We start from the raw sequence: 13,540 nt of genomic DNA, 5'->3' as shown, positions 1-13,540 counted from the left end.
AAGATGAACGTTCCATTTGCAAAGATTCCAGACGTGCAGATGAAGAACTTCTGCTGACAACAAGGCCCCCTGCAGTCACCATAGCCTCCAAAACAAATATGGTCCCTGTTCAATGAAAAAAAACACAAAATGTAAATTAATTAAAATTATTTAAAAACCCCATAAAATCCCAAACCATAAAACCAACTCAAAAGTAAACGTACCCAACGCCAAAAGAAGACGAATTCTGTCTGTGCTGACAGGCATGGACACAGCTGAGGTTGGTTGAAGGAAAAGTATCCTATGGTTTCAGCTTGTAAAAACATAAACAAACAGTAAGCACTTAGCACACATTAAACATAGTATTTTCTTTCGAGAGAACTGACATAATCCACCTCACCGTCAAATAGATTCCTCAGAGTTTTTCTGATTTCCAATGTTCAAAACAAACATTTGTAAGACAATCAATCAATCTGAATTTTTTAGTGGACAATGATCTACTTAGGCTGTGGCTGACTGTGGAGCTAATGGCTATGTGCTGTCAAAATATGTTCTGGTGTGTGTTCAAATGCGTAACTGGATTGCTTCTTTGTTCAAATAAATCATAAAAATGCCATGGCGCCTAAACAAATACTGTCTGAAGAGGTGCCATAAAGGAAGCTCCCCTTGCCTTGGTGGATGAATGACTTCCACAGAGAATGAGTGACAGATTGGGAGGGATTTGGTGATCTGTCAAGGGAACACACACGCACACGCACACGCACACACACACACACACACACACACACACACACACACACACAAAATATGTTCTTGAACTATGTGTGTAACCTATTTCTGACATGTGGGAGTGAAAAATAAATATCCATGTCATAGATTTGTAAACCTGTCACTAGTATATACGTACATAATACATATCTTTATTCAATGCTTCCATTTTGGATCAGTCGTGTGTGTGTGTGTGTGTGTGTGTGTGTGTGTGTGTGTGTGTGTGTGTGTGTGTGTGTGTGTGTGTGTGTGTGTGTGTGCGTGTGTGTGTGTGTGTGTGTGCGCGCGCGCCCATGCTCGGCTCGTGTATGTGCGTGTGTGTGTTTGCACGTGTGCTTATGTGTGTGTGTGTGTGAGAGAGAGAGAGAGAGAGAGAGAGAGAGAGAGAGAGAGAGAGAGAGAGAGAGAGAGAGAGAGAGAGAGAGAGAGAGAGAGAGAGAGAGAGACGTCACTGGGTTGCCCTGTATGAGGTTGTCTGTTGAGGGGAGGGGAGTTCCTGGATTAGGCGCCCAAAGGGAGCCCAAAGGTAACAAAGGGGCTGCTGTACCAAATCAGCACTGGGGCTAAATTATATGAAGCTCATTTAGCTCTCACAGTTACCTCACACCACCATAGCCCTGAACCATAGCCTAGGCTATAGGCTGGGCATTCACCATGGATGTCCTCTAATGAACTCAACCAGTCAATGGGAAATGGTCCACAAAATAGGCCTACTTACAGTGAAACTTTGCAACATGCATGAAAACATGACATATTGTGTAGCCTAATGCATGACGTGATTAACATAAAAATGATGTTATAAATATTCAAACAAAAGGGTAGTTCCTCGCGCTTCTGCTTTATCATCTGGTGCATCGACGGGAGAGAGGCAGGAAATCTTCACTTGAAGGACAACACCGGAGCAGCACAGATGTATTTCTTTGTTATATTTCTGTGAATAAAAACACAAAGAAATACATCTGTGCTGCTCCGGTGTTGTCCTTCAAGTGATGATGTTATAAATATATTGCAATTTGTCTATCAGCAATTAAAGACTTTTCACAATTCAGCTCAAGAAGGTAGGCTAGGCTATTTATTATTATTTCACTTCATTCACTAATTTAATGTAGGCTATTTAAATAGGAACAAGGCCTTAATGTTGATCAACCATCAGTGGATGTGCGATTGGTAAATGTAAAAAAAATCCTGCGTGGTGGTGCCTAGAGGGCGCTGTCCTGCAAAGGGACAGGCGCCTTTTCTCAAAGTTGATCCTGACTGGCTGTGTAGCATTGCACAGGAATTAAGAATGCTCGTCGAGCTGTGGATGAGAGTTAACGTCCTCCATAGATATGGCCCTGGAACCGTTATTTTAATTTAAGTAGGCCCATCACTTGTGTGTCACTATCTGTGCTGAGAACTCCAAGAGAAATACACTGCACACTGCACTTAATTATTCTGGATTTCTATTATAATCCCGTTTGATGATGTAGGCAGCTAGCTGGCTAGCTTGTTTGTTGGCTACCGGCTTTGCGCCAGGAGTGAAGACCAATCAATCGCCGGCTGCCTTCACCGCTAGTTTTTGTGTACGGAGTGCTGCTGAGGCAGGGGAAAACGCACAGCGGTCACCGGTGACTGGACCTGGTGGCGTGAGAAACAACGTTAGCTAATGCCGTCAAGTGTGTGGAGCAATTTCCAGTCACCGGTACTGAAGCAAGGTGTTTGAAATTACGCTGCCGAAAGTCGGCCCGGTTTATAATAGTAGACCGATATCTTTGTGGCTAGCCGGACAAGTGCTGCGCAAGGATGTTGCAAGTGCTTGGCTGCGGCGTCGTGGTTTTCCCAGGTCTTTTCTTCCTTTTCCGAAAAGTGCTACCGTCCATTTTCAAACACTGGACCGATGCTGACGTTGTGCTTGTTAGTGAGAGGTAAGTAATTTTATATTTTATTGGTTCTCAAGTCACACTGGCTGTAATCCTTCCTAACGGATCAGTGCCCGTTATTTGCTAGAAACGAAGCTAGTGGCCTCATGGATCAGTCAACTTGGACTGAGAAGTACATTTTTAGCTAACCTAGCATTTATGAACTTGTACAAAACGTTAGCCAACGTGAACTGAATAACCTAACGTCACATTTATAACGGAGCACGGGGCGTTTGTATCACAAGGCAGTGCTAGCTAAGCGGTCGTGCGTGAAATGATGACTGTCTAATGAATGATCTTATTTGCCATTTAGCTGGCCCTTCCCTGTTATTGTTTGTGTGTGTGTTTTAATATAACCTCTGCACAATGCAACATCTTGCAAAATGCTGGCCAAAAACGTGCTATTCGGAGAAATGTTCAACTGACAAGTTATTGATGTCCATCTCTAATGTTGTTGACTAGTACGTTACGCTTGACGCTAAACCTATTCTCATCACAGCAGTTCAAACAAGTTCATTGGCACATACAATTAAAGTTAATAAGTTCGTTCTTATTTATTTAAAGGCTTCAAGTAGTCCATGTAATTGCGGTGTCCCATTTCTTGCCAACGTTACCTGGCAGTAAGCAATCAGCAGAAATTGCTTTTCAAATCGTGTTTGTGAAATTAACTGAATTTGCAGTCACTGGCTGTCATTTTACTATGTTCAAATAAGTCACAGATGGTGACCTGACGATGGAATATCATTTGACCTGACAAAATGATGATTACCAGTGTCAATAGGTCAGCTGATGGTGACCTGTCAAACTTTCATGAGTGTGTCCTTTTCATTTTGACCCACCCTTTATTGAACAGACTGTTAAAACAGTCACATTATCACGCTCAGTTATGTATGGTGCTACAGTTCATAGTCTATAATGTGCGAGTTCGATGCATCTGAGCAAGCAAACACGCCGCATGCCATTCTGATTGGTTGGGAGCTTTCACGTGACTGAGCTAAACTGCTTGGGTGTTTTTCTCTTGCGTGGTCCTTTTTTATCTATAGAGCCAAAACAGTTTGCGTTTAAACTGATATGAGGTCAACCCTTGGTCGCCTCAACTGAAAGATAACGAAGTTATTGAATCATCCGCAAAATCCCTGTCCACAGGCTTAAACATTGAGCTATGCTGCTATCCAAATCGCATCCCGATTCCTCAAAATGTAGCACCACAAGACAGTCAGGATGTTCAGCCATCCCGTCACAGTTGGAATGTGATCCTCGGTTGGATTCCCCTTAGTAATGGCTTTTAGACAAGTGTCAGAATGTCTATTAACTCTAAAGGAGGCATCCACTTCCGTTCTCCGAAAAGGATTAATGTGGAAGAGGATAGAGTGTCATTTAGTGTGCCTGCGTGTTCCTTCTGGCACCGGTGCGTTTACGCTCCCTCCCCTAACTGGGGATATTTTCCTCCTGTGCTGACAGACTCAAGGCCGCAAATAAAACCTTAATCATTCTGCTTCAAGAGCTAGGCATCAGGGCGAGATGGTGTTGCAAGGTTAGTAGTGGCTCCATCACGTCATTCCCCTCCTGTGCTCAAAGATGGGACCCCAGTTTCTGGTACTACTGGTGCTTTTGATGTCTATGTAGGAGAGGCAATGGTTTTTACCAATATTTTTAAGAAAGAAAAAAAGAAACGGTGACCTTGTCCCCAAACCTTTGGCTGGGCTTGACTTAATTTTGCCTGAGCTTGCACTGCAGTAAAAGAACATCAGGGCAAGGTGTGGTGCAAGCAGTCCATGGCATTGGCAATGGTTTACCAAATACTTAGTCCTCCATTGCCTTCAGTCCACTGCCAAAAGTGGCAAAAGAGTATGAGAATGGAGTGGGATTTGTACATTACATTAGATATAATCTGCAATGTCTGAAGAGAAAGTGAGATGGTTCTATTCTTTTACTTCAGTTAGGGAATGTGTTAGGGAGGTGTTAATGAAAAGAGAAAGCTACACTGCACTGTCATCACTTCACTGCCACAGAAAGGGAACACAATTTGTCAAGATGGTGTGTGTGTGCGTGTGGACCACACTTAGCTTGTCAGTGCAAAAACATCAACAACTTCTTGTTGGGGCCCTTCAAGGGCTGACTAGACTAACTGCGGTAAACCGCAGACGCTGTGATGTATTTCTCAAAGGAAGTCATGAGACTGTTTTCTTCCTCATCCGGGCCCCAGACAGTCTGAAGAATCACATCTGGTCATGTGCCTTCCTGTGTACCGAGGGGGCTATGTGGTTGAGGTGTTCTGAACCTGGAGTGTGTTTCTCGAAAGCGTTGTTGGTAATTAACTTAGCAACTTACTTTGTTGAAGTGCAATTTCTCATTGGCAACCTACTAAGTTGCTTGCTGGTTAGCAACAATGATTTCGGGAAATGGGGTCCTGAGCTGTGGGTTTGCTCTCAAGCATGATGTCTTCCACCAGGGCGATTTAAATTAACTCTTTTCATCACTAACCAATTTCGTTAGTAGATGTTAAGTCTTACTAGCTAAACACTCATTATCAGTCCAAGTGCCTACTAAGTATTCTTTATTATTAACCAAACTGAATTGTCACCAGCCAGTTGGCTGGTGTTAATTTAGAGCCCTGCCTGTGTCGTCACTCATGTGTTGTGTCAATATGAGCTAGCTACCCATTGGAGCTGAGCTACCAGGCCATTATAATGCACGACTACGCTCCAAGGGGTTAGAGTTTAACTCAGACCTGGTGCCACATGCAGCCTGGTGAAGCATTTCATGTGCCCTGCAGGGACTTTACAAGAAAGACCAATTCAAAGAAAAACAGTGATGCTCTGATCTAGGGGTGGGCGATATGACGATATTATATCGTGAATCGCGATATTGAGTAAAATATCGTCTCGAATCTGCCAAAGTGGAGAAATCGTATAGATCGTCTTGCAGTGAGGATGTTTATTATCAGTATCAGAGTGATGTTTTCTCACTTGTGTTGTTGTCTTAACTTTATTCTTTACATTATTGTATTCCAATTGTACACTTTATGAGAGTATCATCAGTGTGTTAACATTTTATTGACTGCAAATTACAAATTGCAAGTATATGAACGTTTTTTTTGTTGTTTTTATTTTTTGGATGGAAGATCGTGATAAAAAATCGAAATCGTAATTTCATGTTAAAATATCGTGATACAACATTTTTGCCATATCGCCCACCCCTACTCTGATCCAACATTCATTCCTAAATTGGCTACCCAAGAGAAGGGTCTTGTGGGTTTGAGATTATCCAAATACATAGGCCACTGCATTCATCGTCGTAAATGCCGTTACAATGAAGCCTACAACTTTTAAATAAGTTAAGTTCAAACAGAATAACTGTAATACAGTAATTGTATATAGGATTTAAATTTTTATTTTAATCTACTTTGTATGTTTTGTTTGTTTTTTAGTCTAGTCTTGTCTTTGTGTACTATTGTAATTGTCTGTCCAAGTGTTTATTGTACTCCCAAAACGCAAGACAAATTCCCTTCTGGGCAATAAAAGGTGTATTCATATTCAATGTGCAGGAATGAAATCGCAGGACGTGTCGTGTCATCACAATACATTTATTGTGATTGACACGGCAAGTTGCCCGCCACACCTGGCCCTCTGATCTAAACCCAATGTGGCCCTTGGGCTGAAATAATTGCCCACCCCTGGGCTACGTTAACAACCTATTCGGATGCATGCAGCCCAATTCGACAGAACACCGGCTACAGTAGGTTCTCTAGGCCAGTCATTCTCAAACAGTGGGCCCAGAAGGCATTCCAAGTGGGCTGGAGGTGGGCCCCAAGCATTTGTGAAAATTTCAAGTGGGCCCCAAGTTGTAAAAGCTTGGGGTTTGGGCTAGGGGTTGGGGTTCAGATTTGGGCTGTTGCTAGCTCATCTCGACACACATGTCCCACCTCAACAGGACACCGGCTCCGTCTCTCCCTCTCAGGCCACTGGCTACCAAGCCATTACATCCCACTACAGTAGCAGCCCAAGGGGTTAGGGTGAGGATTTGCGTTTGAGTTTTGGCTTTAGTTTAAGCTATGTTGTGAAGAGCCTATTTGGTAGTTCATCTTGACGATGCAGCACATTTCAACAGAACACCAGCACTGGGGTGTGTTTCTCGATAGTGTCATTGCTAACTTGGAGAGCAACTTGCTTTGTTGCAATGCATTTCCCCATAGGCAACCTACTAAGTTGCTAACTGGTTAGCAGCTATACTTTCGAGAAACTGGGTCCTGTCTCCAGCTCTCCCTCTTTCTCACTCTGTGCCGCTGGCTAGCCTGGCCTGGCCTGAGCGAGCAGGCAACCAGAGTGGAGCTGAACTGGGTGGAGTGGAGTGGAATGGAGCACTGCCTCCCTTGTCCACACAGAGTGAGCCCAGCTACAGTGCACACTCCATTAACCCCACAGACGAAAGCTGAGCTGGGAGATGAGCGAGCCAGTTTTCACACACACACACACACACACACACACACACACACACACACACACACACACACACACACACACACACACACACACACACACACACACACTTCAGCCCCACTGACTAATGGGAGGGAAAACACAGAGTGTGTGAGAGGCTGAGCCCATCGAACATGGCAGAGCCAGGATACCCTCCACCACTTGGCTCCACAGCAGGAAAGTGTCTGTCTGTCTGTCTGTCTGTCTGTCTGTCTGTCTGTCTGTCTGTCTGTCTGTCTGTCTGTCTGTGTGCGTGCGTGCCCTTGTCTGTGCCTGTGTACTTTAAACATTGTCTATGCATGTATGCAAACGTAAGTTGCGGGGTTTGGGGACAGTCAGACACACACAGACACACACAGACACACACAGACACACACAGACACACACAGACACACACAGACACACACAGACACACACAGACACACACAGACACACACAGACACACGCACACAAAACAAAAACAAAGGAAACCTTTTCCTTTTCCCCGTTCGGCCTCTCTAACCCCTCTGTTCCTCTCCCAACTCAAAGAAGGGGAAAGGGAGAGAGAGAGAGAGGGAGAGCGAAAGAAAGAGGGTGGACACACAAAGAGTGGATTGTGTAAATCTGGGTCTTGTGACAGTGTTTCCAAGCGCTGGGCCACTGAAAAATCAGTGAGCTGGACTAGGGCAGAGGGTGCAGTGGGGTTGGGGTGCAGTAGCGTGGGTTGGGGGGGGGGCGTGTAACTCAAGCGTGAGCACTGACATGGGGCCTGGTCATGTGACCGCCGTTGTCATGCCGGGGTAGTGGCAGCCTGGTTACGGCGTGGGCCACTTGACAGTCCCTAGAGTGAGTGCTGCACTTCCTTGGTCGGCGGGAAAAAAAATCACTCAACAGCCCTTTCATGTAGAGTAGACGTCAGAGCCCCTTCCCACCACCACCACCACCCTTGGCTGGCCACCCCCCATGCCCCCATGGTCCCCCTGGAGGGAACTTTGTGCTCCAGGATTGTACAGTAACTGTCTCGCTGTGTGAATGCCACTGAGTACAGTTGTTAAGTGCATGTTAATTTATAACACCAGCGTGGACTTAGGAGTGAGAGAGGTGTAGAGTTAAATGTCTGAATGCGTGAGTTGAGGGACGAGATTCAGAGGTGTCTGCTATTGATTCGTTTTCCTTTGATCCTTTCTCTTGTCACCTTCCCTTCTCGTGTACTTATTTATATTGAAGGAATTCCTTCAAAAGATATGAAATTCTAAAAAAAAAACCTACCAAAGTCCTGCTTTCTTCAGTGTTCATTTTCTAAGTGCAATAATTCAGCCCTGAAACAATCCAAAGCCCCTCACAGGGCCTTTGTTGGTTGTGGCATGGGGGTCATTCTTACAACACACAAGCAGCAAAGGCTTAAATCCACATTGGGATGCAAAAGGATTTGGTGATGGGGAGAGCCTGATGCAATGTAATGAAGGCTTTAGCATTTGCTAAATCGCGGTCATAATGCTTGCACTGGCCAGACGCCCGCGGAGGTCTTTAACGATATTGCCAGCTACCTGACGATCATATTATATCATCATATTACAAAACCACTTAACACCTGCTAGGGTCGCATCTTTGGGCTTGTTTGTCTGTTTGTTTTAGCATGTTGTCATGACCCATGTGGTCACTATTACCTGATGAGCTTAAAGCCTCATATGTGTGGGGTGTTGTTGAGGGGTTAAACCGCCTGCTAGATAGTGACATTTGCACAGCAGGTAGCTGTAGAGGGGGTGGTTGACGGGGGTTAGATAACCTTTGCCTGATGCTCAGAGTCCGTCTGAATAATGCTGGAATCTCTGTTGGTTAAATAGGCGGGTGGTTGACATTTAAGGCCATAACACAGTTAGAGGAGGAAATATATTCCAATTCCGGAAAAATGGGTGTAAAAATTGGAAAAAAATAGAACAAAATGGGGATGTTAGTGGTCTGTGGAATTTCGCCTAATGTGTCCTGTGTGACATCATTGGTGTGACATTTCTGTAAGATACAATACAATTAGGGATGGGATATCGGTATCGGTATCGGTTTCAGATATCAACATAATTCAGAGATCTGATCGGATCGGAATTTTCCCAAAGTATTGGAATTTTCCTGATACTGACATTGAGCCAGGTGTAATGTTAATTTTAAATCATAACACTTGCATAATAGTTTTCAGTATGGGATTATTCGGTTTTTTTACTCGTTACTTTTCACTTATTAATTGGTTTCTTGTTCTTCTGACTTCCTTTTCTGACCAAATAGTCTACTTGGGCCTACCTCAAGTTGAAATACATGCATATGGTTTTGGGATTGGATTGGAGTAGTATCGGTATCGGCAGATATCCAAATTTAGATATCGGGATCGGATCGGAAGTGAAAAAATGTGTATCGGTGCATCCCTAAATAAAATGATTAATATTCTGCACAAACATATCCCCAATGCTCTTTCTGCTATTGTTCCTTTAACCCCCACCCCACACACGCACTACTATCCACCACCCCCACCCACTAGGGGTGTGCAAAATAATCGTCATATCGATGCATCGCGATACTTACTCTCACGATACAATGCATCAATTCATGACAAGGTATCGTGATACTTATTTTCTCAATATACTGCATGGATTCATGACAATTGATTATTTGATAACAATAAAATTCGATTTGCCAGGGGTTATTTTGTTCAGTAGAGAATAGGTAATATTTGTTGTGATGTAAGCTCTCTCCCAGATGATAGAATGCTTAAATAGAATGAACTGACTTAAGAAAGCTACACAGCAACTGACAAATAAGCTGTATTTTACACATTTACTGAAGTAAATATCGCAATGCATCACAGTAGTACATGAATCGCAATGCATCGTGATAGAATCGCATCGTGGCATATGTATCGTGATGCGCATCGAATCGTGAACCCTTTGCCAATACCCACCCCTACCACCCACACACGCCTATGCATCGTACAGGTAGACAACTGTGATTTCACTACATGGTTTCACTGTATTACTTGTAATAATTGTGTGAATGTGACAAATAAATCTCCTGGTATCCTTATATCCTTGCGTGATGCATGAAAAGTAAGGATTGAGTAACACAATGCCTAAGCATGTCACACCACAGGACCTGAAGTCACACCACAGGAAATTCACTGCATTGTGACAATTTTAATCCTTTTGTATTCGTGACTGACCTCCGAGCTCATGCTAACAAGATAATGATATTGTGTTTAACCTTTATGTGTTTTCATTCAGAAAACATTTGTTTTCCTTCCATAAGAGCAGTCACACCACGGGACACCATAAATGAACCTAAACATTATGTGAAAGAAACATTGCAATATGTAGACATATTAAGAGTTAATAGTCACCTTAAACTTCCACACCACTCTCCAATAACTGAGGTATAACTGGTTAGGAGCCTGTCTTTAAGACCCTTGTAGTTGGCCTTGCAGCTGCCCGTCCACAAACCTGACTTGCATATCACCCCACAGGACGCAATTTGTGTTACGAAATTGAACTTGTAGTTAATATTACTGCATTGAGTTTTTTCACATTCATATTTTTAATATAAGGTTAATATTTATGCAATCATGCCAAATGCTTTATAAATGATTTAAAATGTTGTTGGTTTATTTTATAGCTGTATATATTTCTGGTTTTATTAATGTTACAGTCACACCACAGGACATTTGACATAAACCTTTCCATAAATCTGAACAAAAGTGTTTCTTCTCATCTCAGACTAATATGAAACCTGATGTATCACATCTTCCATTTACATTTGTTTTCAAGAGGAAAAATATAAATTTTGTAGGTTTTAACTAATGTTACGTAAAAACAGGGCGTCATGTCAACCACCCAGGCGCACTCAACTTCCAGGTAGTGGCAGATAAGCTTAGTGATTTAAAATGTATATATTTGCTCGCACCCAAAATCCATCAAAGACGCACTGATGATGGCTTAAGTCTGAAACTTATCTGCGTTGGACACGGTTTAAAAATATAAAAAAAGAGGATTAACATGTGAGTTTCTTTCTAGTTTTTTAATTTGTATTCTTCTCTTCCTCCCCTTTTGTTTGCTTCTTTTTTGCAGGCTGGTGTCCTCAGTTCACGCCATCATGGCGACCACGGCCGGGGCCATCGTGGTGTCCTCGTGCAGAGGCAATGTGATCAATGACAGGTGAGTTGCAATGTGATCAATGACAGGTGAGGAGTTACTGTACACAAGTTAAGCCCACACCTCCTTAGATCACCACCAGTATTTACATTGGCGGTCATGGCTTACAGCTAAAACTATTTTGACACTGGTCATGGAATTTTTGGAAAATCATGGAATTTTAAATCCAATCTGTGTAGCACATGTATTGAAAACGCATGGAATGTGGCGTTGTTTGTGTGCTGCACCAGGAGATATTGGGGAAAATGTAGTGATGTATTATTTACCATAGACTTTGTCCTCCAAAATGGTGATGCATTGAGTGGGTGAGTTGAGGTCAAAACAAGACCATTGTGACCTGCAATTGGAGTACAGATAACAGGTCGTTAGCCGTTTGCTTGGATCTATGTTTACTTTATTTCACAACCAACGTATTTGTGGCTAAGAGTTAGATGTAATCAGTCAATCGACTCATAGTGTGATCAGTTTAGTGGCTGTTGATGAGAGGAGCAGTGTGGCCGCAGACCGCTCTGACCTCAGCCTGGATTAAAGCTATCCCGGCTGGGGGGGAAGGGCAAGCAGGCTCCTACCTGTATCCTCTTATGTTCCAACCCTCCTGTTTGAAGATAAAACCACTAAGGGCACTCTCCCACTGCTGCAAGCGTAGCTGCTTTGCATACTCGTACTGTAGCTAATGTTTCAGTATTCATTCAGTGTTCAAGTTTATAAAAAACTTTGTTCTACATTCACTGCATAATATCTAACAGAACTCACTCAAACATGGTTAGGTTGCTGTATTTCACAATACAAATCCTGACATAAGCATATATATTTTATTACCATTTCAACAGAGTTGTTTTTGATTTGATAACTGTTGTCACTGGTGCCTGGCAGTGTTTGCAAACAGTACGCATCCCATGCCCGAGTCCAACTGAATCTGATTAAAAGTCAACCTCTGCCCTGATGTGAAATGAAGTGATCCCACTGGTCAAACAAACTGGGCTTTGGTGGGGTCAAGTGCACTCAGATATTGGTACAGATGGCATGGTGCAAGTGTTCTGTGAATGTTTTCATTGCACAGAACATTTCCCTAAGGGGAAAAGTGATTGCATCAAAAGGCAAAATGGCTTGTAATATAACCCTGTCCTTCAGTCAGTAGCAAACCGGTAAACACTAAGGAACTTGAATTTAGGACATTAGTTGCAGTGAGACGTTAGGATAGTAGTTGCAGTGACACGTTAGAACAGTAGTTGTAGTCAGATGTTAGGATAGTATTTTCAGTAAGAGACATTAGGATAGTAGTTGCAGTAAGAGGATGTTCCTACTTCTAGCTTGTTAACCCAGTTCAGTCTCACCTCAGCTTCCAAGTCAGTCGACTACTACTACACTACAGTATGACCCAGAGATGTTCACATACAGTAGTAGTTGTAGTAAGAGACTGAAGGGAAGGTAGGTTTAGACTCGTACTGCACCGAAATGGCAGGAAACGGGAAACACATTATCAGCGGGGGGAGGGAGCTCAAGGTTCTGCGGTAAAGTCTGCAATAATAAGAGGGCGTGGCGTTTTTTTCCTGCCGAAGATTCAAGGACGCAGATGACATCAATTCACCGCCAGGACAACAGGGGGCAAAGTGTTTTCTCTCCCACAGTTCAGTTTAAAAAATCAGTCATTGGAACACAATGAGAAATCACTAGTATGAAGCAGTGCTAGGAAAAACAGTGTTACTAACGGAGCCACATTTTGGGTAACGGAACAATTACTTAATTACTCCATAATTGCATCGCCGTTACCGTTACTCTGGAAATAGCCATGATGCGTTAGCCATGATGCGTTACAATTTGATAAATTGCGGTGCCAGTGTGCCCCGGGTGCTGAAAAAATCTAGGAGAAAATGGCAACACATTGCGCATAAATCTGTACTAAGCCGGCTTTTAATATACTCACATTCATCCTTTGCATGCATGACAACAAAATCGCTGATCATGATTTGCTAAAAACAAGTTGGGTGGGCGGAGTGACGACTATCTTGTTCCCACGCATGTACACACAAGTTAGTAGCCTACACACAGAGAGGGTGAACAGATAATGGCAGCATCAAGCAGCAAGGTTGCTTTTTCCAACTGGAAATACCGGAATCATTTCACACTAGTTGATGTCAAAGCCAATAATGTTTATGTCCAATGCAAACTGTGTCCTGGAAACTGGGTACTGACAAGTCAAGGGTAGCGTGAACAATACAAAAGCATATTGAAATTGGCAGAACTGGTC

The 13,540-nt window shown here is 43.1% G+C and overlaps 1 protein-coding gene and 1 long non-coding RNA gene across 3 annotated transcripts in view; one reads left to right on the top strand and one right to left on the bottom strand.

Annotated features, from left to right (window-relative positions):
- Nucleotides 1-11,608, bottom strand: part of LOC134452848 (uncharacterized) — a 12,336-nt gene extending 728 nt beyond the window's left edge. For both annotated transcript variants that reach the window (XR_010035525.1, XR_010035524.1), the window contains exons 1-3: nt 11,559-11,608; nt 204-292; nt 1-105 (exon numbers count right to left, since the gene is read on the bottom strand). The exon at nt 1-105 is cut by the window's left edge. This is a non-coding gene — a long non-coding RNA (uncharacterized LOC134452848). The remainder of the gene's footprint in view (nt 106-203; nt 293-11,558) is intronic.
- Nucleotides 2,194-13,540, top strand: part of tlcd3a (TLC domain containing 3A) — a 32,025-nt gene continuing 20,678 nt past the window's right edge. The window contains exons 1-2 of the mRNA XM_063203485.1: nt 2,194-2,651; nt 11,209-11,295. Coding sequence (XP_063059555.1) covers nt 2,530-2,651; nt 11,209-11,295 — 209 coding nt within the window. The 5' untranslated portion in view covers nt 2,194-2,529. The remainder of the gene's footprint in view (nt 2,652-11,208; nt 11,296-13,540) is intronic.

The sequence above is a fragment of the Engraulis encrasicolus genome, chromosome 7 (genome assembly GCF_034702125.1).
Source record: "Engraulis encrasicolus isolate BLACKSEA-1 chromosome 7, IST_EnEncr_1.0, whole genome shotgun sequence".
Taxonomy (NCBI): Eukaryota; Metazoa; Chordata; class Actinopteri; order Clupeiformes; family Engraulidae; genus Engraulis; species Engraulis encrasicolus.
This window is presented reverse-complemented; position numbering and strand designations above follow the sequence as displayed.